General features: G+C 35.2%; 2 protein-coding genes across 2 annotated transcripts; both read right to left on the bottom strand.

Moving 5' to 3' along the window:
* Nucleotides 1-2,722: 2,722 nt before the first annotated feature.
* On the bottom strand, nucleotides 2,723-5,447 carry LOC103832882 (subtilisin-like protease SBT1.3). Its single transcript, XM_009108980.2, has one exon. The coding sequence runs from the start codon at nucleotides 5,225-5,227 to the stop codon at nucleotides 2,900-2,902; it is 2,328 nt and encodes a 775-aa protein (XP_009107228.1). The 5' UTR covers nucleotides 5,228-5,447; the 3' UTR covers nucleotides 2,723-2,899.
* A 10,170-nt stretch (nucleotides 5,448-15,617) lies between these two features.
* LOC103832871 lies at nucleotides 15,618-17,459 on the bottom strand. The gene is made up of 3 exons (XM_009108969.3): nucleotides 16,563-17,459; nucleotides 16,351-16,499; nucleotides 15,618-16,094 (listed from the first exon to the last, which is right to left on the bottom strand). Exons 1-3 carry the CDS (start codon nucleotides 17,457-17,459, stop codon nucleotides 15,845-15,847), a joined length of 1,296 nt encoding a protein of 431 aa, XP_009107217.1. The 3' UTR covers nucleotides 15,618-15,844.
* Between the last annotated feature and the right edge of the window lie 1,675 nt (nucleotides 17,460-19,134).

The raw sequence follows: 19,134 nt of genomic DNA, 5'->3' as shown, positions 1-19,134 counted from the left end.
TACCAGAAACATATTCGAAATATCCAAATATACCTAATAAACACATATTTATGATCTGGTCTAGGATAGGACTCGAACTCAAACAAAGACCTGCGGGTCGAAAAAAACCCAATAGGTTATCTTCTCTGGACCTGAACTAAACCTATAATTTTGGGTCGGTTCGCTTTGTTTTTTTGATCCGGATATAATTCTCATGTCGAAAAGAAACTTACGTAAAAGTGTACATATAAAATCTCAAATAAACTAATTTGTAAATTATAGCTGTTAAAAATTATGTTTTCTCGATATAATAAAACTTTGTATTATAATATAATCCAACAACCCCGCGCTTTTCAAGCGCGGGTCAAAATCTAGTTATCTATTATAGCACTAAGAAATCTCAGTAGAGCTGAGTAATTCATTAGCACTCCATCTAGTTTCTTATATCACCCCTTCCTCCCTTTTATTGCACCATGTGAATAAAAGATCTTCAAAACCCATATTAGAGAACTTGCAATGAAGAACCATTCTCTGAAACTCTCTCATACAACTTGAAATTCTTTCCCCACTAGCACACCCCGAAATTTCCTCCACTTCTAATATCTCATTGAAGTATCCCATAATCATGCAAAACTTATTTCGAAACATTGCAGTGTTCTGATGGTGACAGAGATCCTCACATAACTCCTTTCTGCCTTCCATTGTGTTACTAGCATAAATAACGAACAAAATAACTCCTCCTGACCTTGCAAACCCACTGAGCATGTTATCAGCTGATCAGTTTTGTAGACAGGATTCATCCGAACCGTGTCCTTCCATACTACCCAAATTCTACCACCTTGACTGTGTTCATAATTTGTCGTATATGACCAATCTCTGAAAACCGTATTTAAAACTCTCCCAGCTTTGCTTTTTTTTTTACCCTTATTTCCAAAATGCAATCAAACTCCAAATTATTGCTTCTAACCCACTCTTTAACAACGGAATGTTTAAAATATTTGTTGAAACCATGAACATTCCAGAAGAAACTCATCACGGATTAGTTTTTCTGGCGAGAAGACCTTATGCTCTTACCCGGATTGGAATCCTGAGCCTTAGCCTTCTGATCTCTTTTCCTCCCTTTCTGCACCCCTAACTTCTCCCATTCCTTAACTCTTTGATCAATAATATCATCTTCCTGAGAACCACTCTCTAGAGTTTCCATTTCCTCTTTTTCCTGAATCTCTTCTAAAAGTTCACCTTCCTCCTCCTCATCCATAAGAACAGAGAACTTAGAAGCTGATATTTCAATAACCGAAGTATTACTCTGCAATGTAACTGTCTGCACTTCCTCTGCTTTCGCTGGAGATACCTCAGACCAACCATTTTCCTTCACCTTAATTTCTTCCTCTATATTTTCTTCCTCCCCAATATCAACTTTCTGAACCATGACCTCCACTTCCTTTATTTGACTACTCTCTGCACTTCCTCTTGTCTTTTCACTTGTCTCCACTTCCTTACTCTTAATTTCACTCTTCGGATTCTTATTCTTAACTCCAGGACTATCTTTATATTTTTTTCCCTTTTCTTTTAGTGTGCACACCACCATGCCCCCATTTATCACACAATTTACATCGTGCAGGGAGCCAAGGGTAGTAGTACTTCACTGTGAAATGCTTGCAATTCCTTAGTGAAAGTAATCTCTTTTGGCAACACCTTTGATGTATCCACCTTAACAAAAACTTTAGCTTCCTCCAAGTTGGTACACGCAATGGTTTCCGGTTGGAGTTTCACCTCACCGACTTTTGCGATGTGAGGCGCTTGATCCAAAAACTTTCCTACTACGAAATATTCTCATAACGGAGTTGAATTCGCAATAATCTCATCTTGAATTTCCAACTTGTTTCTTCAACGATTTCTTATCTTGCGCAACATCAACCCAGCTCTCCGTTTTCTTCGTTACTCCAGCCCGATCTGTAACCACATCACCCTCCAGAATCTCCGTAATCACCTTAACACCCTTCGGAGGATCCGACAAATCCGGCGGAATAGCCAGATCCATCGATCGAAACCCTGTCACTTGTCGCACTCAAAATCGCCAAGAAAACCAGCCTTTTACAAATCGACCTAATTACATACCAACCATCACTTTATATATGTGTATGTAATGAGATCAACCCTTCTGGAGTGGGCCTGGGTGGACTTGGCTCAAGACGATTTGCTACTGTGCTGCCCATGAAGCTTTCTCGTAAACCCAAGCTTCACACCATGTTTTCAAAATTTTTCTACGTTTCAACATGTCCCAAAAAGATATTTTGGTGTCGATTGAAGTCAGCTTTGTCGGTCATAATGTCTCCCAAACAGTCAGTTTTTGTGGACGAAAGATTTATTTCAGACAACATTCTCACTGCACATGAAAAGATACATAACATGCGAATAAACTAATCAATCTCCAAATAATTCATGGTGATCAGATATGTCAATAACATATGACAGGTTTGGATTGTCATATCTGAGAAAATTGTTGGTAGCAGTGGGTTTCATCAAAGATGTATTGAATTGGTGCTGTTATGTATCATGTCAGACACTTGCTCAGTTTTGATCAATGATCAATCGTTAGATAGATTTGTGTAGGCGAGAGGACTGAGGTGGGGGTATACAAAGCAATTCCTCTTCATTCTATTTATACAAGGTCTTGGAAAATGGAATTGTAGAATGTGAACGAGTTATATAAAAGCATTCGCATTCTTTTTGTGCAGGAGTCTGATGAAAACACGATATTTTATTTAAAAAGATAGCTTATGCAAGAACATGAACTAAAACTACTGACAAAGTTTTTTTAAAGCATTGCTTCTAGAGAAGAGCTCTCCCTTACATAAAGAAAATATTATTTGTGAAACTAAAACATTAGAGTTTCTTGAATAACGGTTTGTCCTCTCTTCTACAGAGGTGGCAACCATGTGATTATAACCGGGCTACGAACCTTATGCGTCGCACTCTTCCACAAAAGACCACCAAACTCAGGCCTCTTCATCCGCAGCTTCGTCCTGAAAGTAACAGTGTAGGAAAGCTTCTGGTGCTTGGTAGTGAAGTTGAGTGTCTTGGGCTGGACTGTGACGGTTGCGCCTTTGAAAGGAGAGACAGAGACCTTGTAGCTAGAAACGTGAGGACCAACGTTGGTCACGGTTCTTCTAAGTGTCATAGCTTTAACATGTGTGTTCTCTGGGAACAAAGCTGAGATCGCCGGGTAGTTCAAGTTTCCAGGGTTATTACCGGCAAGACTGTGTCTGCAAGATCTGTTTGAATGCTTTGTGAAGACCTTGAGCTGTGAAGGACTCAACTCCTGAGTGCATAGGAAATCAAAATACTCCTGAGGTCCAATGTCGTAGACTAGACCAGGATCTATAGCTTTCAGAGGATCTATATGTCCAGCACCGTGATCATAAGGCGACGAAGGTTCTGCTCCTGCTGCATCCGTAAGAGGCTCAAGCATGTTGTCGTGAACGTAAGCGGTTGTCATGAGAGCTGATTTGACCGCTGCAGGGCTCCAATCTGGATGCCTTGATCTGATTAAAGCAGCCACGCCGCTCACGTGAGGACATGACATGGAAGTTCCCGACAGTATATTGAACTTAACCCTCCTTTTGTCAGACGACAAACTAGACGGCGCCATGTCTCCAGACCAAGCTGCGAGAATGTTGACTCCCGGAGCTAGCAAGTCTGGTTTCAAGATCTCCAGGGAGAGAAAGTTCGGTCCTCTCGAAGAGAATGCTGCTACAACAGGAGACGGTTTGATCCCAACTCTTGTCCCAAGAATCTCCAAACTCGCTGTAGCTCTTTTACTCGTCATCGCATACTCCTTGATCACTTTACCTTCCTTCTCTCCTACCGCAACAGCTGGTAGCAAATGACAATCTGCCACAAGCTCTTCACCGTTCGTCGCGGTGTTGGTCAGTATCATCCCAACACCTCCTGCTCTTTTCACAACCTGGCCCTTCTGGACACGTGGAGTAACACCACGGTCGCATATCACGATTTTCCCTGCTACGTTGTGCTGGTCCAAAGCACCGTCTAGACAGAACGACGTCGGATCAGGACTACTTGCGTTCCTTCCTAAGTAAACAAGAGGATACTGTTTTCCCCGAGACAAAACCGTTCTGCCTTTGTAAAGAGAAACTCCTTTGAAGACTCTCCTAGTTCCTAGCCTCACCGTGGCTGGAAAGTCTCTGTCCATGGTACTTGCCCCAACCGTTGTGATCCACGGAGAAACATTCGTGAGGCTGATCGGATCAGGTCCTCCGTTACCTGCCGAACACGAGACGAACACTCCCATCTCCATTGCTCCAAACGTTGCTATAGCCAAACTGTCACGGGAGTAAGTCGAGATCCCACCGCCTAAGGATATAGATAGAACATGGACTCCATCAGCTACGGCTTGATCAACCGCTGATAAGATGTCCGAGCTGAAACATCCACCAACCCAACAGACTTTGTAAGCAGCCACTCGTGCCTTTGGAGCCATCCCTCGAGCCGTTCCATAAGCAAATCCGAGAAGATTTGCTCCTCTGACAGGCGAGCCAGCTACTGTTGCTGCAGTGTGCGTCCCGTGACCGTCTTTGTCTCTTGGTGATCTGTACTCAAGCTCCTGGTCGATCTTCCCCGTCGCAGCTTCGTATCCTCTGTAGAAAACTCTAGCACCGACAATCTTTCTGTTGCAGTTATGTTTCAAGAACCCTCTTCCGGTTTCGCAGGCACCTCTCCAAGTAGATGGGCCAGGAGACATGCCTGTGTCGTTGAAGCTCTCACTCTCGGGCCATATCCCAGTGTCCAAAACACCGACGACCACATCATGGTCGGTGACTCTCTCAGCCCAAACTCTCTCACTCTCTTGCCTCTCTAACCCGAGAAACCTGGGACTTCTTGTGGTGTGGAGCTCGTACCTTGTCTCCGGAATCACAGCTACCACGCCAGGCTCTTCCTCGAGCCTCGCTGCTTCCTCTTTGCTAAGCCGAGCTGCTAATCCGTGAAACGCAGTCTGGTAAGTGTAGAGTATTCTGTTACCTTCTTCTTCATGTGATTTGGGATCTGTTACAGAGTCTATCTTGGAAGAGTACCATTGTAGGTGATTAGTGTAAGGTGAAGGCATGGCGGATTTGTCCATGTGGACAACATAAGTCTTCTTCTGACCAGTTTCTGCATGTAGAGACATGAGATTGAGGGATAAGATGATGAAAAGAAAACATTTCTGAAGTGGGTTTTTGCCAGCCATTGTTAGAAGAAGCTTAAGGATTATCTCTCTCTCTCTTTTTTTTTGGGGGGGAGAAGGAGAGAGATAGAAGAGTCGTTGTTACTTGGAGGAAGTAATAAAGGTGAAGCAAGTAAGAGGTGGTATCATATATGCTCTGTGAGCATAATTACTGAGAAGAGAAGTGGTTGGTAATGGCAGAGAGAGAGAGAGAGAGAGAGAGAGAGAGAGAGTTATCAATGGAGCTCATGAGTCCTTATGCTTCTCTACTTGTATATGCATATAGTACCGTTAGGTTACTTTATTTATGGCTCTTCTTCTAAAAATTTCCAACTTTTAATGCTAGTTCGTTAGTGTTTTTTTTTTATTATTGCTTTTGTGATCAGTTGTTACTTGTTTTAGCGCGGTAAACTGAGGTTTAATATTTAATGTAATACTCACTTTTTGTAATAAGCCCAGTCTTGAACTTTACGAGCATATTTTTGATTTATCTCTTTCACCTTTTCGTTTACATAGAAAACAAAAATATGTCACATCATGCTTTTTATTTTGCTTTGATAGTGGTGAAAAGAGGGAATCAAAACAAGTAGTATTCAAGAACATATACAAGAATGCAATTTAAAAGTATTTAAGACAAAGTTATGTAAGTTCTCTTTCGTGGACTGAATCATTCGTACCTCCTTTGATACAAACGACGGTGGATCCGTGGTAAGTCGTAAAAGTTAAAGCTCGAACTATTTTCGAATTATTACCACAGCAAAATAGATGATGTTTAAATTCCACAAAATAATAACTCTTAATCATGGTTTATACAAAAAAAAACTCTTAATCATGATAAAGACTCACTACATGTCCCCATACCAAAATATTAATACCATTTGACAAAATAAAAAAAAACCTTAGTCTTTGAAGGTGAAAACTGAAAACCCTCAATAATTCGATTTCTTGGCCTCTTTATCTCTATCTGTGGGGAATTGAATTTGGTGGGAATATCAGTGGTCTGCTCAACGGTCTATTACAACATTTATAAAACACATTTAAAGCTCAAACGCAGAATGGCCCACTCTCTCTCTCTCTCTCTCTCTCTTACACACACGCCATTATTTGTTACTCCCCATTCATTCGATAATTGTTAGATATCACGAATTCAACATTCATCTACATATGTGCAAAAAAAATTTGCTCTAAACAACACATTAAACAAAAATATAGGATTATTATCTCTATGTAAAAATGTCAGTTTATACCAAAATATCCCATCATTTGTCTCAGTGGAAATCATAGATAATACATGATACTCAAATGGAATTAATGATAGAAACGGACTAACTAAACATACAAATGATTAATTTGAATACACTTCCAAACTATAAGTTATGTTATTTGTAAATTCTAATTTATGTATGTTACTCCAGTTTTTTTATTTCGAAATTTAGAAATAAGAGAAGGATTAAATTATTTGCTGTCTTACTAAACTTTTTTTATATACATTGGAGAACTACGATTTAAAATTAAAATATGTTTTACCTCTAAATTTACAATTTAAATGGTTTATAAAATTTAAAATACTGTTTTGAAATAAACTTAATTACATTATCATAATATACGAAAAATTATGTTAAATCGACTTCATTTTAATTAACCATAGAGAATAAATTAAAATCAGTCCAGCAAAAAATTATGATTCACCTTTCTGTTTAATGAGCCAAATTCTATATTTTCTAACATGTCATATCATTATCATTTAAATCAGCTTTATAACCGGAATATGTGCATCCAATTTGAATTTCCATCAGATTTCTCGTACGTTAACATGTGTGACCGTCATCTTCATATAAGCATCACATTTTAATTAACCATAGAGAACAAATTAAAATCAGTCCAACAAAGAAATATGATTCACCTTTCTGTTTAATGAACCAAATTCTATATTTTCTAACATATGTGCAAAATATTTTCTAACATATGAACCAATTTGAATTTCCATCAGATTTCTTGTACGTTAACATGTCTGACCGCCATCTTCATATAGGCATCACATTTTAATTAACCATAGAGAACAAATTAAAATCAGTCCAACAAAAAATTATGATTCACCTTTCTGTTTAATGAGCTAAATTCCATATGTGCAAAGATTTTTTGCTATAACAACACATTAAACAAAAATATAGGATTGTTATCTCTATGTAAAAATGTCAGTTTATACCAAAATATCCAATCATGTGTCTCAATGGAAATCATAGATAATACATGACACTCAAATGGAATTAATGATAGAAACAGACTAACTAAACATACAAATGATTAATTTGAATACACTTCCAAACTATAAGTTATGTTATTTGTAAATTCTAATTTGTGTATGTTACTCCAGTTTTTTTTTATTGCGAAATTTAGAAATAAGAGAAGGATTAAATTATTTGTTGTCTTACTAAACTTCTTTTATATACATTGGAGAACTAAAATTAAAAATTAAAAATATGTTTTACCTCTAAATTTACAATTTAAATGGTTTATAAAATTTAAAATACTGTTTTGAAATAAACTTAATTACATTATCATAATATACGAAGAATTATATTAAATCGACTTCATTTTAATTAACCATAGAGAACAAATTAAAATCACTCCAGCAAAAAAATATGATTCACCTTTCTGTTTAATGAGCCAAATTCTATATTTTCTAACATGTCATATCATTATCATTTCAATCAGCTTTATAACCGGAATATGTGCATCCAATTTGAATTTCCATCAGATTTCTCGTATGTTAAGATGTGTGACCGCCATCTTCATATAAGCATCACATTTTAATTAACCATAGAGAACAAATTAAAATCAGTCCAACAAAAAATTATGATTCACCTTTCTGTTTAATGAGCCAAATTCTATATTTTCTAAAATATATGCAAAATATTTTCTAACATATGAGCCAATTTGAATTTCCATCAGATTTCTCGTACGTTAACATGTGTGACCGCCATCTTCATATAGACATCACATTTTAATTAACCATAGAGAACAAATTAAAATCAGTCCAACAAAAAATTATGATTCGCCTTTCTGTTTAATGAGCTAAAATCCATATGTGCAAAGATTTTTTGCTCTAAACAACACATTAAACAAAAATATAGGATTGTTATCTCTATGTAAAAATGTCAGTTTATACCAAAATATCCAATCATGTGTCTCAATGGAAATGTGTGACCGCCATCTTCATATAGGAATCACATTCGGCCATGTTACGAATAGACGGAAGAAGACATTGCACTGATTTGAGGTGTACACATGAGCAACACTGTCTAGATAATAAGTAATTGGGAATCTTTGCCATAAGTAAACCATCAATGAAAGGGTTTAGTCCCAGCAACCTCACTCGACGAACTCTAACGTTGGCTGGAGCCTTCAGTCCTAGCCTTTTTTGGAAGACGATTTCGCTCATCGAAACTTAACGGACTCGCATGCTTCTTGCCAACGGCCTTGTTCGCGGAAGCCTCTTTAGGGCTGATAGCATTCACACGCCCGCATGTGGCACGTGAATCAGAAGGAAGAGGAGTTTCCTCTCTCATAACCTCAGTTGTAGCGTCACTAACATCGCCGGAACGGATCTTCTGATCCTTCTGTACCGCCTCTTTCATGGTTCCTATCAGAATCACTGAAGCTCGGTCTTCTCATAATAGACATAGCTCATGAGGTATTACAAAAAATAAAGAAGGATATAACAGACAAGGAGCTATGCATTCAAATTTAGCCAGGATTTTAAAGATCTCGAAAATATGCTTACAAGAATTATACTCCAATGTGTGAAGGGATAGTATATGAGAGATATATAGGTGTATCACAACGTAATTATCCTTGCGCTAGAGTAGGAGGAAGATTTCGTCCTTAAATGTGCCGCAAATCCATCTAAGGACTGTGGGGGCAATTGTTGGATCCTGATCCCAAACCCATTTTGGGTGGCAGGTGACATATAAAGATATCGAAGATGATAGAAGTTCAAACCGAGAGGTCGATAGCCATCGAAGTCGCAAAAAAAAGGATAAGACTTGGTCAAACGAATCATGCTCCTGGGATCCGCGGAAACAATCAAACCTCTGAGATTGCTGGAATTGGGGAACAAGAAGAAGAGAAGATGTCGAAGGATTCTAATAACGTGAGCAAGTATAAAAGAGGAGGATAACGAGAGACACATTCATACCCGCATACACACATATCTACCTTGAGCTCTAGTTCCTTTTACATTTTGACCTTGTTTTAGATCTTGTTCTTCATTAGATTAGTCTTATTCTCATTCACAAACACTTGTAGACCCGTTAACATCAGTATACAAATCTATTTTTGTCAACTTGAGTTTGATTACATTGGTGTATTCTAAAGATACTATTGCCTACAAGTACTTTTTTTCCTAATTTAGAAACAAACACTTTCAAGTACTTAGTCTGGATTTTAGGATAAATTAATAGATAAAAAATCATATAGGAAAAAGTAAGATGAGATATTATGATATAATTTAAGATAGAGTTACTAGAAATTAGAGATGATATATTTTTCATTAGATTGTTTATGTATTTTTGTAAAACATATGCGACATGTCAAATTTTGATTTGTTAAGTAACTTGTGATTTAGTATATAAGACTTTATAGAGATATCAAATATCAAACCTTTCAAATGTATTAGGTTGATTTTTCCATAATTTATAAATACACATATATTAAAATGATTTAGTAACTTCTTTTAGTAAGTCAATTTAGATTAACAATTCTTATCTTTTGTTGAACATTAACTATGACTGTGTTTATATTGAGAATATAAAATGATAGATATACAAATACATATGCATATGTAATATCCCTCTTTTTGCTTTACATGTATAATCAGTTAATGAAGAATTTGTCATAATTACATAAACATAATATATGCTAGCTATGTATATATAAAAGAATATAGATTATAGAAATATAACCATAATTTTAAAATTTTTTATTTATGTCAGCACATTGTGTGAGTCCGTCCACCTAGTAATATTTAAAATATATGAAAGAAGATGCACATGAGAATATTTGGAGTCAAGTCAAGTAAACATAAGGGAAATTAGGCAAAATGACCATCAAAAATTATAATTTACTAAATAACCACAACCTCACCCCATCTTTTCTTCTTTTCTCTTCCTATCTCTTTGTACCGTCTTACTAAAAATCTATTTTTTATGGTTATTCCACAAATAAATCCTAAACAGAATAAATTTCTTTGTCGAATGAATATAAAAGAATTTATTTTTATTTATTTACTAGTGGCTTGCCTGCGCTACGCATAGAGCGGTTGTTTATTGTGTTTATAAAGATTTTGTTTATGTTGCATATTTTTTTTACTATGGAAGTTAGTATTGGTGCTTAGTTTTTCATGAAATCAGCAGCCAACATTTTTCTATACACGATGATGTTAAGTTCGTTCTATATATATTGTTTTAATTATGCGACTTTTATTTTACAATTATGTTTTATATATATTATTTTTTTGTATGAGATTAATGCTCGAAATGGTGAATAATGTGTATTAGGTTTAGTAGTGAAGATAATGTCTATTAAGTTTAATAGTGAAGATATATTGGAAGGAATTGGTGAGTTGTATGTTATAGCCTCAGGCATTTGAAGTTTAAGTTTAGACATTTAGCTTTGTTTTAGTTTAAAACGTATTTGTTTTTATGTTATTGTTATGAAAAAGTAATGGTGGGAATGAAAAATATATATTTTTGGGGATAAATTATTTTTTAAAAAAAATTATTTTGTATTAAAATTTAAACAATTTTAGAAAGCAATACATAAATTAAACTTAAATTTAAACATAATAAACCCATATTAATTTTGTGTAATGAGGAATCAAAGATTACTTTCTCTACATACCGGTTAAACTAATGTTTGTACGAAGCCGTTGATTAATGCAAGGAAAATGGAAATTATGTTCCAAAAACCTCAAAAGACGCACCTCCTCCGTGTTTGAGCAACGGTCTGCTCTCAAGTTGGCGAGAAGAACATAGAAGACGACATATCTGAAGGCGTCTGTCGGATTGCTTAAGCTATGAGATATTTCAATGGTGCATATCTTCATCGCTCCAAAACACTTATTTATAGCTCGACCTTGGATCTGTTACAAATGATGCTTGTTAATGAGAATAAATGAGATGGAGTGGGAAGAAAGGTGGGTGAAGCTTAATGATTGAATTAAAGCTTGATTTTTCAAGTGAAAAGGAAGACGTTACATGAAAACGCAGTCGGGGACAATGGAAGGTGACGACGTCGATCAGTTGAAGATGGCACACCTAACTCTAAACACAAACGGGCCGCATATATCAAAGTATGGGTCAATAAATAAATAGAAAGACCCAATAAAAAATCATAAAATCCAGCTAATCCACGAGCCAGAAACATCAAAGAAAAAAGAAGAAGAAAATCCACGAATTGGAAGAAAAAAGAAGAAGCTCTCTTTTTGCTTGACACATGTCGCAAAATGGAGATATGAAGGATGATGTGGCGCATTGTGGAGAGTTTATCTTCAACTTTATTATTTTATATATATATTTTTTTGAGTCAAATAATATAAAAAAGTTTATTAAAGTTAGCAATTTACGTCGGGAAAGCAATAAGAGGACTTTTCATTAGAGGGAATACTAACTACTCAAGGTCAGAAAGTAAAAGAGAAATTAAAATTAGATAGTCATAGTTTTTGTCTTGATAAAATATAAAAAAATTGGGTAAAGCTAATCAAAAGAATTGTAATTTTTTGATAAAATTTTAATATAAAAGTACATGTTTGTTATATAAATTTGCTGGTTATCAGTTCCTTCAAATCTAACTTAAGTTCTAAACCTGTATCAAGATATCAATAGTGTAACTCTTATAAAAACTTCAATGTTGGATTCTAAGTGTGTTTCTCATTAACAATAAATTATATAATAATATATAAATATCTATATTGTTATTTGCGTGTTATTTGTGTAGTGATTTTTCGCAAAGGAGCTCTCACATTAAAAATTATATCGGTTAAATTTAATGATACCCTTAATGAATTTTTATATACTAGTTGATGTCTCACACCTTGTGTGGATTAATATATCTAATAACCTAACAATTTTTATTTATAATTTTTATTTTAATAAAAATATTAATTAAATTAGATACAGTTTTTAAATTAATATTATAAATTATAAAATTTCAATATTCATATTGGTAATCAGTGTATTAAATTATATTCTTTTGTTTCATAGTTTTATTTATGTGATGTATATTTTGGATTGAAATATTTTCTGTAGTAATAATTAAATTAAGAAATTTGTATTTAAAATTAAATATATATTGTATTTGGACAGAAAAAAAATCATATGGCACTGAAAGGATTATAAAAATCACAATTATAAAATATCAACAAAATAACAATAGTGTAAGAGTGTTCAATCCGGAAAAACCAAACCATTTAAAACTGAACCAAACCGAAATACATAAATAGTATGAATTTGGTAGTACCGAATAAACAAAATGGATAATATTTTTAAGAAACCACAGTATATGGATATATTTCACTACATTAATAGATCATACCGAATAAACAAAAAAAACTGATTAATTCAAATGATTAGTATAATTAATATATAAATTTTATAATACTCTGTATTTGATCAATATTTCCAAAACTAAAATCAGAGAAACGGATTATAATATTAGTCAATAAAATCATAAACTAAATATGAGATAAAATAATGATGATATTATTGGTAGATATTATTAATATAAATTTTTAACATCTATTTATTAATTAAATGTCCTAAATATCATGATAATGATATATTAAAAAATATATTTAAAACTAATAATATATAGATATAGTAATATTCAAATATATATATATATATCTAGATAAAATTTTAAATAATAATATTAATAAAACTAATGACAATGACTTATGCTAAAATCATGGAAAAGATGACAAGTAAACAAATTAACTAAAATTATGGATAAGATGACAAGTAAGCAAATCCACTTCTCAAATAATAGTATAGATAGATAACTAAAAACAAATTTATATTAATAATATAAGTTTTTTAAAAGTAAATAATTCTTATATATTATGTTGTAATCTTGAAATAATATTTTCTATTATAAAATTTAAAAATTAAGATATACAACAATTTATAATTAAATATTAATAATTATGATATATTATGTTGTTATCTTGAGATAATATTTTATATTATAGAAGTTAAAAAATTAAGATATAAAACAATTTATAATTAAATATTAATCAAATAAAAACATTTGTATAAATATATTTTCTAACATATATCTAAAATGTAAGTGTTTTTAAATTTTTAACACAATAATAAACATATATATATTTTAATGAAATTTTTTTTATATAAATAATTTGATGTTTGATTTAAAATTTTTGAAAACATAAATAATAACGTATCATGCTTATTTTTTATTAATAAAACATAAACTAATAAGTATTCATAATAATCACCCCTGGAACCAATTAGATTGTAGTTGTCGTCATACGGCTGACGTAGTATTGTTTCAGCTAGATTTCTAGTTAGCAAAAGACTAATCAAAAGGGTGGGATCATGATCAATGACCCTTGGCTCTCTCATCCACTCGCCCGAGACAAACAAATAAAATTCAACATAACCTTCACCGGGACCTTACAGTGGATTCTCTCATCAATGTAGAATCAAGAACATGGAATTTACAGGTAATTCAGACGTTGGTGGATCCTCAAGATGAGGAATTAATTGAAAGTATTCCACTCAGCCGATTTTTGTCATCAGATCGAGATAGATGGTATTTTACTAATACTGGAAGATACACGGTTAAATCAAAATACCAATTAGAACGAGTGTATTCGGATGGAGAGAGAATGTCACATGAGTATGGTCCTTCAGACAATCCATTGAAGGCTCACTGCTGGAAAGTTCGTTGTTACCTAAAATGAAACATTTTTTATGGTAATTGGTCACATGATGTATTGCGGTCAAAAAAAAAATTACGAGCACGAGAAATACAAGGGGATACGATTTGGCAGATGTGGAGATTCTGAGGAATCCATTAATCATGTGTTCTTTGAATGTGCACCAGCGGTTCAGGTTCAGGCGCTCTCTAGCATTCCATCAAACCCAGAAATATTTCCCACTCAATCTCTCTTTACAAACATGGATCATTTATTTTGGAGGGTCTCTTTGAAGTTGGAATATCATCAATTTGCATGGATCTTATGGTATATTTAGAAATGACGAAATAATAAAGTTTATAGCAATTTGGATATTGATCCTAGAGATACTCTTAAGTTAGTTGAAACGGAGTCATCACTTTGGGATGAGGCACAAAACTTACTTATACAGACACTCGACCATTCTCGCTTGCCGGTGGAACCAATGGTACCAGCTATCGCAGGTAAATAGTGTTTAACAGATGGGTCATGGAAAACCAAAGAACCATTTTCCCGACAAGGATGGGATATCACTCTGAAAGATTTTGATGGTTTAATGGGAGTGAGGAATACAGGAGCGGCCCAGTTGCCACTCAGAGATCAAGGCTTTGATTTGGCGATGAAATGTATGTAGAATCTTAGGCAGTTTACGGTTACATTTGCAACGAATTGTTCTCAGTTAGTGAAGATGGTTTCGGAAACAGAAGAATGACCAATATTTACAAGTTATTGGAAGACATAAAGATCTTGAAGAAGAGCTTTCAGAGCTCAGAAATCATCAATATACCACGGGCACAAATATCTAAGGTGGACAACCTAGCACGCAGTGTAAGGAAGCAACCATCGTTTCTTATTTATATAGATGCGGAACTAGCAGTTTAGTCTACATAGTCAGTTTAAATCTGTTTTTGTTGCTTGACAAAAAAAAATATTCATAATAATATTATGCTTGCATGTTCTGCTAAAACATTTAGTTGATAAATATTTTAAGTTATGTTCTTACCTCATAATTTTTGTTTAATGTTTTTAATTATTTGAGAGATGACAAAAAAAAAATATTGTTAATGGAAAAACCCACCGGCTCTAAGTTTAGCATAGGACTCAAAATATTGCAGATTGAGCACAAAACTAAACTACCGACATTTCCAAGTGAAATACTGCGTCTTACATGTCGATTAAAAGTCTTAAAAAAAAATTCGATTGATCTCCGACTAGACTACTGAACTTCATGTCGAACGTTCGTTAAACTATTTTTGAACATAAATCTGCTTGGTGATATCTTTTTATCTTTTAAAAACTGCTACCTGTATAACCATAATAACTGGAGAGTCGCAAGCTCTTCACGCCACTCCCATATTTTGCTTGAATTTGGTACCCTATGGCAAAATTTGATAGACAAGTGTAGTAAAACATTTGTTCAACCTTCTGTTAACTATATTATATGAAGAATACTGATTATTTTGCATTCGACATTTTACCATTACAAATGTCAGGCACTTGGCAATAATATATTGGGCCTAGATAGATGTTATAATACAAGTAACGATCAAAAGAAAAAAGTGCAATAGATGCAAGCCAACTTACATATTCTTCCTTTTAAAAACATAATAAAAGGGAAGGTGAAAAGTACAAAGAGACTCAGGCGAGATGAATGGCCTAGAAGGCTACAGAAAGCCTTCAATGCCACGACCCGATTGGACTTCTCTATAGATCATAAGTGCCTCTTCCATCACATTGGCCTGAGCCAGAAGCTGTGATCTCTTCTTTCCCGAAGGATGTGTCGATAAATATTCCCCAAGTGCCACATCTCCCCCGAGCTTCCCCAGCTTCTCATACACTTTGGGAGCTATTCGTGGGTCGTAGCCCGCAGATGCAAGCAATAGCAAACCAATGTAATCGGCCTCAATCTCCATCCTGCCATTACACACATCAGAACTTGTTTTACTTGATCAAACACATACATATCGTTCCTTCTCTTCTTCATATCTCCTAATGGTTCACAGGATGATTAGTTTCTAACAAAATTTATCGAATTATTTGACAATCATTTGCAAAACTGAACCCAAAATCCCCTCAAAGGCTAAACTTTCCTAAGTTTATCTTGTGAGTTATTGTACTAAGAGCAAAGGATGGAAAGAGAGACAACAAGAGAGAAAGGAAGAGAATGTACTTTCTGGAGAAAGGAAGCCTCAAGAAAAGGGCAGACATTGTGTTCACAAGATCGGGCATGACAAACTGATACAGAACCAGTTGAAGGATTGCAAACCATAAGTTCTTTGTTATCCCCTCCGCTACATGTCTAGCCACAGCATGACCAACCTAATCAGACAATAAAACAATCAGTAAAAAACCACGCTTTTGTTCCTTGAGACTGTTATGTACCTCGTGTCCGATGACAGTAGCAACTTCAGCATCAGACTTGAAATGATCAAGCAAACCAGTGAAGACAACAATCTTCCCAGCGGGCAAGCAGAAGGCGTTAACCATAGGCTCGTTAACCACAATCACCTCCCAGTTAATACCTTCAAGATGAGCACTCTCTCCCTTGGAATCTTTCTTCCTGCTTTCTTGAATCCATTTATCATCAAGAATCTGATCATCTTTGGACCATCTCATCCCACTCAACGTCTCTTGACCATCTTCACTCAAAGCCATACCCACCTCCTTCACTCCCCTATCACTACCCCTGGCAGTGCTATCCATGGAACCATACCCTAAATCACTCCACACACGCTCGTGGCTCAAACCTCTCTGCAAGGCATCAATGACATCTTTAGCAATCAACCTAACCCTAATGCTCTCAGGGTGGATGGCAGGGAGGACTTTGCCTTTGTAAGTTTTCTTAATCTGCTCAAACTGGGATTCACCAATACGCTTCTCCATGGATTTGGACAAGAGAACGAAGTGTGTTCGCTTAGTGTAAGGAACAGTCTCCAAGTTGCCGAAGTAGAGAGTGATGAGGGCTCCGGAACCGAGGAGAACAACCGTCCAGACGGCTTTAGGGTTTTGGAGCCACTTTCTGGGTCCACGTGGCTTAAAGTGACGAACTTGGTAACGATCAACGTAGTAGCTTCTCTTGGCTTGACTCGGAAACGGATTGTGAGCGACCCTGTTGGTGTTTGTCCATGATCGTAACCCTACTTCGATTGAGGAGAACCCAGAAAACTTAGGTGAGGGATTCGAAGACCCAGTTGGGTTGATTCTCGAGGGAAGAATCTTCGGATTTAGGTTCCGTCGCACGGAGTCCAACACCAGTTTGGTTCTTCGGTACCATGACATTGCTGAGAACGGAGGTTCAAGATGTTAAGAGGGGTGGAGAAACTTTTGATGAAAGCTAAAGATGATTTTATTGGGGAGATTTGAAGAAGGTTCGGGAAAAGTGGAGAAGAAGAAACATGAAGAAGTCGTGTCAGCCAGGGGAGGACGCCGCCGCCGAGATGTGGAAGCGGTCAGATTTGCAAAGTAAAATCCCGGTTCTTTGTTCGAGATTTTACTAAAATCGTAAGTGGGGGCGTTGGGTTTTTCCGGTTCAATTTTCAAGTTTCGGTTCAATTTGGGGATTATGAATTTCGGGTTGGTTAACATGCGCTTGTTCCTCACCCAAAACTTTGGTAGGACTTAGTTTTTGTCCTAAAAAATGTTCGGCAGTCTACCGTACCGATTATGACATGCGGCAAGGCGATTATACGGCAATAGTAATAATTTTAACCATGACTTTTGGGATTTCGTTATTAAAAATCCAATAATGAGGGTTGACTTTGATTAATCTCTCATGATAACTAGACTTGGGTTGAAAGAATGAGAGCTCTTGTTACAGGGGCGGATCTACGTTACTCCACAGGGGGCAGTTGCCCCCAGTACAATCTATAATAAATTGAAATACCCTAGTTATGTCAAGAACTCTGCAGTTTAGTTGGTTAAAACCCTCATACTGCCCCCACTGGATCAGCGTTCGAATCCCATTCCCCCTTTTGTATTTTTTTCTTTTTCTTATTTTTCTTTAACTTTTCTAATATTTTTTTGGCCACAGCCTTATATTTCTTTATTTTCATATGTTCTTTTTTGTTACTCATTTCGTTCCATCCAAAAACTTTTGTTTGAAGTTATTTTGAATCTTAGTTTTTTTTTCCCATTTTGTTAGTGAAGGCTTTCTTTTCTTCATTTAGTTCTTTGTATCCTTTTTTTCTTATCTCTTATATATTAATAGGGAAACATTTAAAAAGCTATAACTAGGTTTGGGCACGGATCAAGTACCCAGCCCGGCATTTTTAAGATACTTGTTACCTGACTTGGTTTGTTGAAGTAGTTGTATTTGTTACATATATTTGACTTGTTCTGAACGAATTAAACGCTCAGGTGCTCCTGTCCGAAAAAAATGATCTGAGATACTCCTGCCCGAAACTGACCGGATTTGGAATTTAATATATCTTTAATTAAATCAGAAAATTTATTAAAAGACCACAGAAACTTACATAATTACAACCCAACCAGGGCCATTTCGCAGACCATCCAGACCCGATCCATAAATTCGGATCTATTTCGCCTTAACTTCCGAAACCTTTGTATGACTTAGTGTAATTGTAAACTTTGGTATAACTGTGTAGCGTAATAAAACCTGAACAAATAAATACTGTCCCAGTTACAAAGTTATGCTAAATTGAACTAAATCGCACATTGAGTACTCCACATTTAGATTGCAATTTATTATTACGTTATTGTTCGGCCACATGTGTTGTTATTGATATATTTATTGAAGTTCAAATAAAAAGATTAGTTTATAGATATAACTAGAGTAATTACATAATGTTTATAGATAGAACTAGAGAAATAACAGAGCATAACAGCTCATCAACTTAACAACTTAGTAAAACTAGATAAAACTTCTACTAATCTTCAATTGGCCATGTGCGAGCAGTCAAGTGTATTTGGTAGCAGAAGTCCCAAGCTGCACAAT

This window comes from Brassica rapa, chromosome A10 (assembly GCF_000309985.2).
Source record: "Brassica rapa cultivar Chiifu-401-42 chromosome A10, CAAS_Brap_v3.01, whole genome shotgun sequence".
NCBI classification, from domain to species: domain Eukaryota; kingdom Viridiplantae; phylum Streptophyta; class Magnoliopsida; order Brassicales; family Brassicaceae; genus Brassica; species Brassica rapa.
Note: the sequence above shows the minus strand (reverse complement) of the source record. Positions and strands in the feature narration are given on the sequence as shown.

Excerpts from the sequence above, each read along its gene's own strand:
- LOC103832882 (XM_009108980.2), bottom strand. The coding sequence starts at position 5,227 with ATGGCTGGCAAAAACCCACTTCAGAAATGTTTTCTTTTCATCATCTTA.
- LOC103832871 (XM_009108969.3), bottom strand. The coding sequence starts at position 17,459 with ATGTCATGGTACCGAAGAACCAAACTGGTGTTGGACTCCGTGCGACGG. Across the intron at positions 16,500-16,562 it reads CTACTGTCATCGGACACGAG|GTTGGTCATGCTGTGGCTAG; the intron begins GTACATAACAGT and ends TTGTCTGATTAG. Across the intron at positions 16,095-16,350 it reads AGGCTTCCTTTCTCCAGAAA|GATGGAGATTGAGGCCGATT; the intron begins GTACATTCTCTT and ends GTGTAATGGCAG.